Genomic DNA, 12,882 nt, shown 5'->3' with positions numbered 1-12,882 from the left:
GTGCATATTAGGAATATATAAAAGCAGTTTGCTAAACCAAGAAATAATTGTCGTTTAGTTACGTTATCCAGAATAGCCATACTTTTTATGGCTTTTCTTTTTTTTTGGGGGGGGGGGTCTTCGTCTTTCATAATTGATTACCTGCCCCAAATATTCTATTTTGTTCATAAAAAGATCACACTTTTCCATCGAACCATAAAACTATTTCTCAATCTTATTATAAATTTTCCTAATGTCTGTGTGTGTGTGTGTGTGTGTGTGTGTGTATGTGTGACACATTTTATCTCAGCCTACAGGCAAACCACCCAGGCAAGTAAGGTATAGAAATAAAGCTTATGACCCAGCGGATGTTTTAGTGATATTTATAGTCATGTTTGGTGTATGGAAATGAAAAAAAAAAAACAAATGCAAAAAAAACCCAACGTTTTATTTACTGGATATTTTTTCCGGTACAAGGACTCAAGTTTGCCCAGCTGGGCAAACTTGAGTCCTTGTTCTTTTAAAAACTTATGGGCATGGCTTTTGTGTTCTTCGAAATGTTCACTCTTTATTAATATATCGTCTAAGTATCCCAATCCGAACATCATCGTAATCATACTTTGCTGAAACAGTGTCGGTGCTACTTTCAAACCGAAAAGCAACCGTTTTAATTTATATAACCTTCTATGTGTGTTAGTAATTAATAGGGTTATGATAATTACATATTCTTTTCATTGTTTTGACTCTCGAGTATATATCCGACACAGACACAATTAATCAACCGAGAACCACGTCACTCCACATAAAAACATGTAAGATATCAATGGATATATGCATGAGAATCAAAACAAAGAAAAGAATATGCTGTTGTCCTAGGCCTAATAATTCAATACAATCTTTTACTTGTCTCGAAGATAAGCTTCTGACAAATCAATGTTCGAGAAGACTGGCTGCATTCAAGTTTGAAAATATCTATTAAATTAATGCTGCATAAATTTACATTTTTTCCCAACATTATATAGATCTTTTTTAATACTTTTTGTCGTCGAGTTAAGCATCAAATTCTATTTTCAATTCTAGCTTGCTTCCCGAAATACATCTTGCTATTTTGTCTGTATTTCGTAATTCAGGTTTGCCCATCTTTTTCCAGGTAGTTTTGTGAATTGTTGAAATGCCACTCCCTGTATCCAGCAAACAATAATATTTCGACCATTATCTTTCATGTCTACATATTTTCTTTTCCCGGTATTTTTCGTAACTTTCGATAAAAGTGCATTTATCCTTTAAGGCTTCTAATAATTTTTATTTCTGCAATCTTGTTCCTAAAATAACATATATTGCAATATTTTTTTTGTTTTTTTCACAAGTTATTTTTCTTTTCTTTCTTTGTAGTCACGTTTGACTTTATTTATTTTTTACTTCAATACATAGAGATAGAGGAATCTTCCATGGTCGATTAACAAAACCTTAATTTCAAATTAAATTTGTTAATCGGCAATGGAAGATTTTGTTACGCTAGTTCCGCTATCCATAAATGAAAAAAAAACTTTGACTATTCGAAATAATCTTTTTTCCTCGAGTGCTCGCAAGCGGGGTCTTTCTACAGAATTGGATTACACAAACTTTGAATTTTAAATTTGGATCTCTTTGTAAACATTATGAATCAGACTTCTTCTTATAAGAATATTGAGCATTTAATTTTTAATTCACATTTTTTAATGTTCATTTCTTTTCCTCATTTCATGAACTCTTAGCACTTCATTCCCTTCTATCATCCTCCTCCCATGCCTATACCCCTCCAATTTGCATTTATTACTAACTAGCGGGAGTGCCCGGCGTTGTCTGGGTGTGGTGAGGTGTGTGTGCGAGGGAGGTAAAAAAAACAAATGGAAAATAAAGAATAAGCGAACATAATAACTCTGTTTAAATGTTATAACTTTTTAATCGGAAAAAACAAAAATAAAAAAAACAGCGAACGTGATGCAAAATAAAGAATACGCAAATAAAAAATTGGCACAAATAACCCTGTTTAAATGTTGAAACTTTTTCTAAAAAAATCGGAAAAAAAAACAACGAACATAATGGAAAATTAAAAAATAAAAACGAACAAAAAATGGCATAAATAACTCTGTTTCAATATTTAAAATTTTTTAAATGGAAAAAAAATCCGATATCTCGGCTCGAACGCGCTATCTTAAGATTACGGCGCTGCCACTATAACCACTGGTCTACGATCGCGTAAGAGAGAACATCGCGTTTTTTTAATATTTAAACAAATTCAAATTTTATTTATTATTCTATAGGACATAATTAACTTTTCTTTCTAAATTTCACATATTATTCGACCAAGATATCACCTTTCAGACGGTACTGTCCGATCTCGCTGAGAAAAATTTTAGGCATACATACATACATACATACATACATACATGCATACATGCATACATACATACATGATGATTGCAACGTCTTGTAAGACGAGTGCCACTCCCTCAGACATTTAAAATCCATGAGCCCAAATGCCTGAGGAAGTATCTATACAAAGATGATGTTACAGAGTCTTAGCTTTGTACGACAGCTAAGTCTCTCTCTCGGTTCCAAATGTTGAGATCCAGCAACAAGCAAGATACATACATACATACATACATACATACATATACATTTAAACAGGCAGGTTAGATTTATATTATAAATTTTCATATAAGGCAGTTTCAATTTATGCCAGTACCAACAAATTCATAGCTTCGCTATAATATTCATTTACTATTACCTTTCCTCTATATATATATCTATATATATAATGGGTTAAGGAATTCCAACGAAAGAAGATGAAAGAAGAAAGATGTATATTTAAATAAGGTGATAGTCACCAACAATGTGTATTTTTAACATTATTTTATTATTCCGTGTATTGGTTTTTCATTGGGAATTATGTTTAAATCATTGTAATAATGTTTTTAAATCATTGAAATCGTTTTTAACGCGTTTCAGACGTTCTATGAAGCGTCCTCTTCAGAAATTATTTTCAAAATGTGTTGGGGATGTAAAAATAGCATTTTCATAGTTCATTTGAGGCGTTTCCAAGGGGTGGAGACGTGTAAGTGTCTACTATTCATTGGAATGTTCAATTTTTATTATTCTTTTATATTTATATAATGGTTTTCAATATCTACATATACTAGTTTTCTATCTATCCGGAATCATCAGTGAATAAATTTATGATTGCTGCTGGTCGTGAGATTCAAACCCCGCAACGAAGCCATGTCTATTTCTATTAGCAAAGAACAAAACACAGGCCTACTGTCAACCACAACAATATTCAAGTGAAATTAAAGCTTTGTAAAGGCATAAACGTTGTACAAGAACGGTCTGTAGTGATCTCGCAACTAAATCTCGCGACCTCCCACGTAGGCCAAATAACCGAATTTTGCATTTCAACAGACAGTGCTCAACACACCCCACTTTTGTTGAGACTACGGAAGCTTGTAGGAAACACAATAATAAAAAAAAGAAAAAAACATAAACTCCGAGTGTGATTTATTATCCTGGAGTTCTGGTTTAAAGAAAAAGTAAGCGGCTCTCCAAATATATCGGCCGTTTATAAGTGTACTCCCGCATTCTTATGTTGATATGCCGTTCAAAGGACCAACCCACCATCTATTCGCTCTTAAGAGTTTATTGCAGAAATGGGTACAGCATCTGTTACTTTTAAGTAACCTAAACGTTTGCATGCCTTTTGAACAAAGTAGTTTTATCTAAATTTTACGGACAACAGAATTGTCCATCCACATACAAGCCTTTTTATTCAACGGCCGATAGGTATTACTGAATGTAATGCATACACACACACATATATATATATATATGTGTGTGTGTGTGTGTGTGTGTGTGTGTGTGCGCGCGCGTGTGTGTATATATCTTCTCTATCTTTTCTTCTATATAAATGGAATGAACTCATTTTCCCTCCGACTTTGACCTTAATAGGATTAAAAATCATAAGATTACATGCAACTGTAATGCGTACAAACTGTAGCACATTATCTGAGGTGTGCTATAGGCCTATTACCTCTACAGTTCCTCGACAATGGTGCATTCCTATATTTTTTCTGGTGAGAGTCCACTGCCAAAATCGGTTAGATTCAATGAAAGTTGCAACATCTTTTCTCTCTATTAGATTCCTCCTTTCCCCGCTCCCCATTTACACCGCAGCGGGTGCGTTAACAAGGAACAGTACGAGGAAACACCGGTTTGGAATCGTACAAGTTTATTTATGCCGTTTTTTCTTTTAAATCTTTTTTTCATGATTTATGCTTTCTGTTTTCCCCATAATAAAATAAAAATAAAAATAAATAGAAAGAAAACGCGATTATTATTATTATTATTATTATTATTATTATTATTATTATTATTATTATTATTATTATTATTTTCTTTTTGCTTTTTTTTAGTTAGTGTAAGAAGCAACCTGTGGGGCTAAACACTTCTTAGTTCCGGTTTTAACGACTCTAACCGTGAAATCTAATTATGAACTTTATTTGTTAGTGCTTTCAACTCAACATTTACTTTTACATAAAGAATCCATTCTTTAATATTTATTATTACAACGCAACGATATCGTGATTTTCACTTAAATTAAAATTAAAACAAAAAAATTCATTTAGCATTCGAGTGTGATGCGTGACTACTGAAACTAAACCAAAACAAACTTCACTGCGGAATTGATATTTGACCTAATTCACTTTTGGGTCAATTCATCACGTTTTTTTGGGTTTTTTTTTTTCCGCTTCCGCCTCAATGATTAGAGATCGTGTCCCCACCCCGACATTTTTTTGGGATTTCTCAAACACCCGGACACCGCCGGACCATTCGTATTGCATAACGTTCACTTTTTATAATTGTTTTTGGTTTTCACGATTTAAAAAAAATAGTTTAAACATTATTTGTTTTTATAATATTTAAACAGGGTTATTACTTCGATTTGTTTTCATTTTACGACCCCCCACCACCACACACGCCTCTAAATCCCGTGCAACGCCGGGTAACCCCCGCTAGTATATATATATATATATATATATATATATATATATATATATATATATATATATATATATATGAAGATTATTTATTCATTTATCCTAGCACACCTGTTTTCAATGTATCTTGTGTTTTTGTAGTATAAGTACAATATCATTTCTATGTAAATATTATTTATCCAGTGACTTGACACAATATATTATTTGTATTTATATATAATATACGTATATATATATATGTGTGTGTGTGTGCGTGTGTGTATATATGTATATATATATGTATATGTATATATATATATACGTATACACACACACATATATATATATATATATATATATATATATATATATATACAGTGTATCACAAAAGTGAATACACCTCTCGCATTTCTTCAATATTTACGAATAAGTATATCTCTTCAATGGACAACACTGAAAAAATGATTTTTTGACACAATGAAAAGTCTGTCTGTAGCATATATAACAAAGTTAATTTATTTTTCTCTTAAAATAATTCAAAATATAGCCATTAAAAGCTAGCAACAAAAGTGAGTACACCCCTTATGAAAAGTTGTCAAAAGTTTTAAAAAAAGAGTGAGGCAAAGGGAGTAGGAGGTAAAAGAAAAATGATAAAAAGATTTCACATGAATGGATAGTCCGGTGAAGGGTAAAAAATCCAAGAATGGTAAAATCCAAACACGGTCGAATTAAAAATTTCCAATCCAACAGGTAAGTTCCAAATGGTCCAAAATGATCCAAAAGGCAGAATTCCTTGGAATAAATCACTAATGGAATGAGTTCCAAATCATTAAAAGAAAAGTTTAAATGTGCACAGAAAAAGCAATGGAGAGAATATTTAAAACACGTCTGCCAAGGCCGGAGGAATTATATATATATATATATATATATATATATATATATATATATATATATATATATATATAAAGAGAGAGAGAGAGAGAGAGAGAGAGACTACGGATGCTTATATATAACACAAGAATAATAAAAAGTAAAATCGCTATGTGACTCGTTTTTCTGGATTTCTAGTTTAAATAAAAGAACACAGGGAGCGGTTCTCTGGTTCAAGATTCTAATTATTAAAGAAAATTTAAAAAATTGACAAGAGTTTATCCTACCCAATTAACCCTAAACCTAACCCAACTAAACATTTTTTATAAAATAATAAAAAATAATGTACCTATGCTACATTATGATCCGTTCATTAGATTACAATATTATCATATATATATATACATATATATATATATATACATATATATATATATATATATATATATATATATATATATATATATGTATATGTATATATATACATATATAAATACATATATATATGTATATATATACATACATACATATATGTATATATATGTATATATATTTTTATTTTTTATTTTTTTTTTACACAGTGGTCACCACTTATCAAGGCCCGGAAGCCACTCAGGGATAAGGGTTATTGCAAGTACATTACGTTAGTGTGGAGATTTGATGAAGTGTTTACTTAAGGGGGCGGTTCATTAGGAATTTGTTAACGTTGGACTTGAACACATCCATGTTGTAGTCAGGTGGGAAGCAGGCAGACGAAACAGAATTCCACAGGCGTGCAGTTCTAAGAAAGAAGCTTTGTTCATGGAATCCATGTTAGACACAGATAAAGTGTGGGGGAAATTTTTCACAGTGGATTCGGCTAGACGGGTATTTTTCGTGAAAGATTGGCGAGTGGAGACCAGAGATTGGAGTTCAGACGAGTACCTGCCATGGAAATAACGATAAAACAAGGATAGGCTCGCAACGTCTCTTCTGTGGGAGAGAGGTTGCAGGGTAGAGAAAAGGGCATCCCCCACTAAGCCACAAAGTCTATTTTGTACTCTGTCAAGGCAGGATAGGCTGTTTTTAGCAGCTCCTGCCCAGATATGGCAACAGTATTCCATCCTTGGACGTACTTGGCTTTTATATAGATAGATAGTTGCATCAGTAGTTAGATATCTTCTGGAGCGGTAGAAGGATCCCACCATCTTTCCAGCGACCTTGGCAACAGACTTGATGTACATGTTCCATTTCAGATCAGGAGTAAAGGTCAAACCCAGAAGCTTGTCAAAACACGAGGCCTCTCTCAGACGAGAGCCATCCATCCCATTGATGCCAGATGGGGATCAGAGCGTTGATGATGTAAGGATAGGAGTTTGGTTTTAGGTGCATTAAAGGTAACCAGCCACGTCTTCCCCCACTGAACCACGCGCTCGAGATCAGAGGAGAGAGAATCAGAGAGAACTTTGTCATTTACAGCCTTTGATGTGTTGCCGTAGATGGTCGTGTCATCAGCATAGATGTCAACGAATTATTTAAGTATGTGTTTAGGGAGCTCATTGATGTAGATAAGGAAGAGAGTTGAGCCCAGGATTGACCCCTGAGGGACTCCAGCATTAATAGTGCAGGCCTCTGATTTTTGTCCATCGACCACTACTCTTATGAGCCTATCGGAGAGAAATGATTTAATGATTGAGAAAACATTTCCAGTTATACCGTAGCTGGAAATCTTGTGAAGAAGACCCTTATGCCATACCTTGTCGATGGCTTTTGATATGTCTAGAGCAATTGCCCTAGAAAGGAAGCCTTTGTCAAGAGATTCAATAATCCTGTGAGATATAACCGTCAGCACATCTGCGGTAGATCTTGCAGAGAGGAAACCATATTGTGTGTCACTAAGAAGGTTGTTTTTGCTGAGGTGGTTGACTATTTCTCTATTTAATATGGATTCCAGCAACTTACTCATAACACACAGGAGACTTATTGGTCTGTACTGAGAAGAAGATGACTTATCACCTGAATTCTTAAATACAGGGCAAACTGATCAGGTCTTCCAGGGAGTTGGAAAGCACTTCTCCTTAAGGCAGCGCTGCAACAGTTTCGTAAGTATGGGAGCAAGTTCTGGTTGAAGGTTTTTTAACACTATAATTGCGATGTCGTCAGGGCCAGTTGCTTTACTGGAATCAAGGTTCTTGATTAGCTTTGCGACCTCATGCATGGATATTTGTATGTTACCTAGCGTGGTCTGTGTTATAGGAGGAAATATGGGGAGTTGATGGCCTTCGTCGCATAGGGTAGAATTAGCTGCAAAGTTCTTTGCAAATAGTTTGGCCTTGTCTGACGCTGTCGAGATAACCTCTGGTCCATTGATAATGATTGGGATAGAACGCACACTTCTGTTCAGGATCCTATTTGTTATTTGCCAAAACTGGTGGGAACCAAGCCGCTGATCAGCTACCTTGGATTTAACAGACTGGGCATATAGCTCTCTTGCATTTTTTATTACTCTTTTACAGTGGTTGCTGGAAGTCCTGAAAGCAGCTTTAGTCTCAGTGCATCTATTACATTGGTAGCTATGGAAAAAGTGATTTCTGTGCGCAATAGCAGCAGCACATTCTGAGGAGAACCATGGCTGGCTGTTAGGTTTTTGTTGGAATTTTTTAGATGGTATGAATTGGTCTATGCCTACAATTAACCATTCGGTAAGATCTGATACTATAGAGGACACTTCCTTTTTAAACATGGAGTGCAGAGGTAAATCAGATATGAATGTACGGAAGCTATCCCAGTCAGCCTTAGAGTATCAGTATACAGTACAGTGGAGGGGTACGTCTGGGGACTTATTACATTTCGTTTTTATCTTAACTGATACAACGGAGTGGTCAGAGGATCTTAGAGGAGAATGAACGGAACATGAACATAGCTCAGGGGAAGTTGAGAGAAAAAGGTCTAGGAGGCTTGCATATTGATCGGGTGTATCGGGCACACGGGTGGGTTCATGAACAATCTGAGTGAGGTAATAAGCAATGGCAAAATCATGACAAAACCTCCCCTCATCGTCTGTCTTATTTGAATGGATCAGCCATTCCACGTTATGGACGTTGAAGTCACCACAGATGTAGATATTAGCCAAGGGATGTGCAGGCAGGATGTGGTCTATTTTCTCAGATATGCTCTTAAAGATAGTAACTCCGCTGTTGTGGGGCCGATAGAGGGCAAATATAAATGCAGTGGTGTTAGCAAGTGCAACCCAGAAGAACATATAGGGTAAGTTAGGATCTTCTCTAGAGATATCCCTGCCACACTGGAAGCCATCCTTAATGTAGGCACATATTTCATGCCCATGTCGATCTTGGGTGTCAGATTTAGCTGTTAAATTAGAGTATCCGTTAATTATGAACTCATCTAGGGAAGTGGTCGGCCCTATTCCAGTTTCACTTAGAAATAATATGTCCGGTTTCGTCTCCTACAATTGGGTTTCAACCTCTGGAAGGTTGGAACGTAGAACCCCTGATGTTGGAGAAGGAGACATGGTAGTAGGGGTCTACGTTGGAAGATGGGGTTCTAGGTTTATTCGAGTTTTTATTCTGGAGATATTTCATGTTGAGGTTTTGGGATTTGTGGAACAGGTCGGCATATTTAGTTAGAGCAGTATAGAGAGGGAAAGGAAGAGAGAAAAAGACAGGAATTTTTTTTTTTTTGTAGCACACGAAAAGGTAAAGCCGTAACAATTACCCACTAGTATGGCATCGAGAGGCCCCATCAGAGACTACTGCATGGTCCAAATCCACTCACCAAATGGCAATACAGCAGTCCCAGTACTTTACGCCTGCTGATAGGACAGCCTCCTTAGTGGTTAATTCAAGGTTCGGGTCCCTGACTATCAGGCGGATAACGTCAGCCCAGACAAAACGTTTACCTCCAGCACCCTTACTAGTGACATGGCCACAAGGACAGACATAGAGACAGAAAAACTTCTGACATCTCAGACTACTGTTCACCAAGTACTACCGACCTTTAAGCAGCTTTTTCCTCACCCTTTGTCAGAAAAATCACTCATTGAATGAGGACTGAGGGACAAAAGAGGAGAAGCGAGAGTTACTGGAGCTGCCGATAATACATCCACTGTATTATCTACTCTCCATTTAAAAAAAGGGGGAGGAGGGGAATGGGTACAAGTGACTTATTTATATCTAAGTAGTAAGTCCGGTGCTAAGTTATCAATTCAGGACACTTTTGATGATAATCTCCCCTTCCATATTAATTGGTGGAAGTTTGTCGTTATCTATCTCGAGTTTGCTAATGGCACTGTATTATATTTCGAATATAATAGAAAATAAGACTAACTATATTAGATGGTTTGATTGGCTAGCCCGGAAGCAAGCATTTTCAATATAGGCAAGCTTGCAGTAATAGTATATATTAAGTATATTACTTAAATAAAGTCCTAACTTTATCTACTCTAATAGAGAAAAATAATTCCCGTCATTTTGTTTTGTTTTTTATCGCTAGTTTACTTTGTAGCATGAGGGATGATGAATAAGACAGGAAAGTAAATACAAATAAATACATAAATAAAACAAGAAAAACAACTTTAAACAAGGTAACATAAAAAACATTTAGGATGAATTTTAAAAATACTTAACGTCCGTTTGCGAGAATGGTCCAGCGTCTTTTTGCCAACTGGCATGTTGTGTCTTTCTACAACGTAAGAAGATTTCTATTTCCGGATAAATTGTGCACGTGTTCCTATCTATTTATAGAATAAAAGTCGTTACGTTCAGATGTGTAAATATTAAAATTACATTTTTCTTTAAAAAAAAAAAAAAACAAGAAAAAACGTCCTAACTTTTTTTTTTTAAGGTCCTAACTTTATCTACTCTAATAGAGAAAAATAATTCCCGTGCATCACAGGTTTTATTGAGCAAGTTCGTAGAAATTTGATATAAATTTATCTATATTTAAAGTAGAAGTACTTAGCTTCACGCAGACACCAAATTTCTAACAATAAAAAGATCCAATAGGTCGTTTATCATTGTGCTTCTGCATTATAGAATCGGTATGCTGTACAACGGACCAACCCACCATCTTTTTTCCCTTTGGTGTTCATTGCGGAGATAGGTGTAGCATCTGTTACTTATAATAACCTAAACATGTATGTATATTTTTTGAATGAAGTGATTTTATCTAAGTTTTATTATCAATAGAAAAATCAGTACACGTACAAGACAGTAAGTTCTGAACGTTTTTTTTTACAAACAACAGACGGTTATAATTAAATGTCATGCATGTATGTGTATATAAGAAGACGAAGATTATTTGCTCATTTCTCATACCACATCTGTTGTCAATGTGGTTCGATTTTTGTTTCTAGTGCAACTACAAAACTTGGTCAGTGGAGGAGAAATCTTTCATGGCTGAGACAATTTATATGCCCAGTCAAATGTTATTTATCTAGTGACCTAAAAGTTCTAAAACACTTGCAAAAATTAAAATTTTACTGGACAAAATAACAAAAAAAGCCATAAAATAAAGACTATCATTTTCCAAGACATCCCGCTATCGATCTGCAAGCTTTTACATCTGGTCAAAGTGCCATTCAGATTATTTTACAAAAGAAATATTTATTTTATTGTAATTGTTAAGGACAACGTTATAATTAAGTTTGTTTTTGTCTTCAAATATCATGTAAGCCTTTAATTTTGACTTTTTCTAAACTATTTTATCAATATACATTTTTATTAGTGAAAACATTCCAAATCGGTATTGTTCAAGCAGTTGATACTTCCAAAGTTTTATTGCCTTTTTAAGTTTTAGATTATAATTAACGATTTTGCATAACATCATATTTGGTAGTAACTATTCAAAAATATAACGTAATAATTAAGCATTTTGAAGCTGTTAGGAAAAACAGCGCAGTAAATGTGATATTTACGTGACAACTCTTCATTGGACAAAAATCTCCATTTAGCAGGTTTTTTTTTTAACTAATCAGCTTTGAATCAAATAATTCTTGACTCGTTTCTTCGACTTGATCAAGCGAGTCGAATCGGCAGAAAGTGTTGCATTGAGCGTAAAAGGCTGATGGAGCACAGTAGGCTGGATGTGGCAGAACCTCAACGCCGTGCAGATCTTAAAACTTGTCTTTGGTCTGTGTGGCTTAGCATTGTCCTGCTGCATCAAAGCGCGCTTTCAGTCGATAAGAGCCAGGTACTTTTGCTTAAACTTTTCGTAGGCCCGCTCCAGTTGCGTACAGTAAAGTTCGACACTGATGGCATGATCATTCGAAACCAACTCAAAATGCAAGATTCTTTTAAAGTTTCACCAAACACACAACATGACTTTCACACATGATTGCCGAATCAATACGGTTTTGGAATCGACGGTGTCTCTTGCTCTGAACTATCGCTTGTCTCGATTGTGCTGAACCAGATAGACCCATTCCTCGTCCGATGTCACAATGTGCTTCCAGAAAGGCTCGTCTAGTGAATTGCTGGGAAATTGATGGCAAATTTCAAGTCGTCTGTTGGTTTGTGCTTCGGTGAGTTCCTGCAGATTTTGTGTGAACAAATCAAAATCAAGCTGCTTCAAGTTTCGGTGAATTGTCGATTTGCCAACACCAAGCTCATCAGTCAATTCTGGAGTGCTCAATGAAGGCGTGATGTCCAATCCGGTTTGCACGTCTCCATAATTCAACTTTAACGGCTGTTCCGGACGAGCTTTATCTTCAAGACTCGTGTCGCCAGAATCGAAACTCTTGTACCATTTTGAGATCTTCGCATATGCAATTTTTCCTTCATCTTCGGCAGTACACATCTATTTTGCAGCTTTCCTGGTTGAAAGACCTCGTCTCCAGCAATAACGAATTGCGCGAGCCTTTTCTAGTCTCACACAAAAACACGCGTTCACATTTCGGACTGCAAATAAAAGGAAAAAAGTTCTTTTAAGGTCGTCGTCGGTCAGTCAGTACTGTGTCCTCCCCAGCTGAATAGCAGTTGTCTCAAGTTAAGGCCGTCAATGCTATAGCGAGATGTCCGGTGGA

The 12,882-nt window shown here is 35.5% G+C and overlaps 1 protein-coding gene across 1 annotated transcript; it reads right to left on the bottom strand.

Annotated features, from left to right (window-relative positions):
• Positions 1-12,242: 12,242 nt before the first annotated feature.
• Positions 12,243-12,656, bottom strand: LOC145278156 (histone-lysine N-methyltransferase SETMAR-like). The gene has a single exon (XM_080130437.1). The coding sequence runs from the start codon at positions 12,654-12,656 to the stop codon at positions 12,243-12,245; it is 414 nt and encodes a 137-aa protein (XP_079986563.1).
• Between the last annotated feature and the right edge of the window lie 226 nt (positions 12,657-12,882).

The sequence above is a fragment of the Euprymna scolopes genome, chromosome 6 (assembly GCF_053919585.1).
Source record: "Euprymna scolopes isolate OS-2025 chromosome 6, ASM5391958v1, whole genome shotgun sequence".
In the NCBI taxonomy this organism is placed as follows: Eukaryota; Metazoa; Mollusca; class Cephalopoda; order Sepiida; family Sepiolidae; genus Euprymna; species Euprymna scolopes.
Note: the sequence above shows the minus strand (reverse complement) of the source record. Positions and strands in the feature narration are given on the sequence as shown.

Coding starts and splice junctions, on each gene's coding strand:
- LOC145278156 (XM_080130437.1), bottom strand. CDS start 12,656: ATGTGTACTGCCGAAGATGAAGGAAAAATTGCATATGCGAAGATCTCA.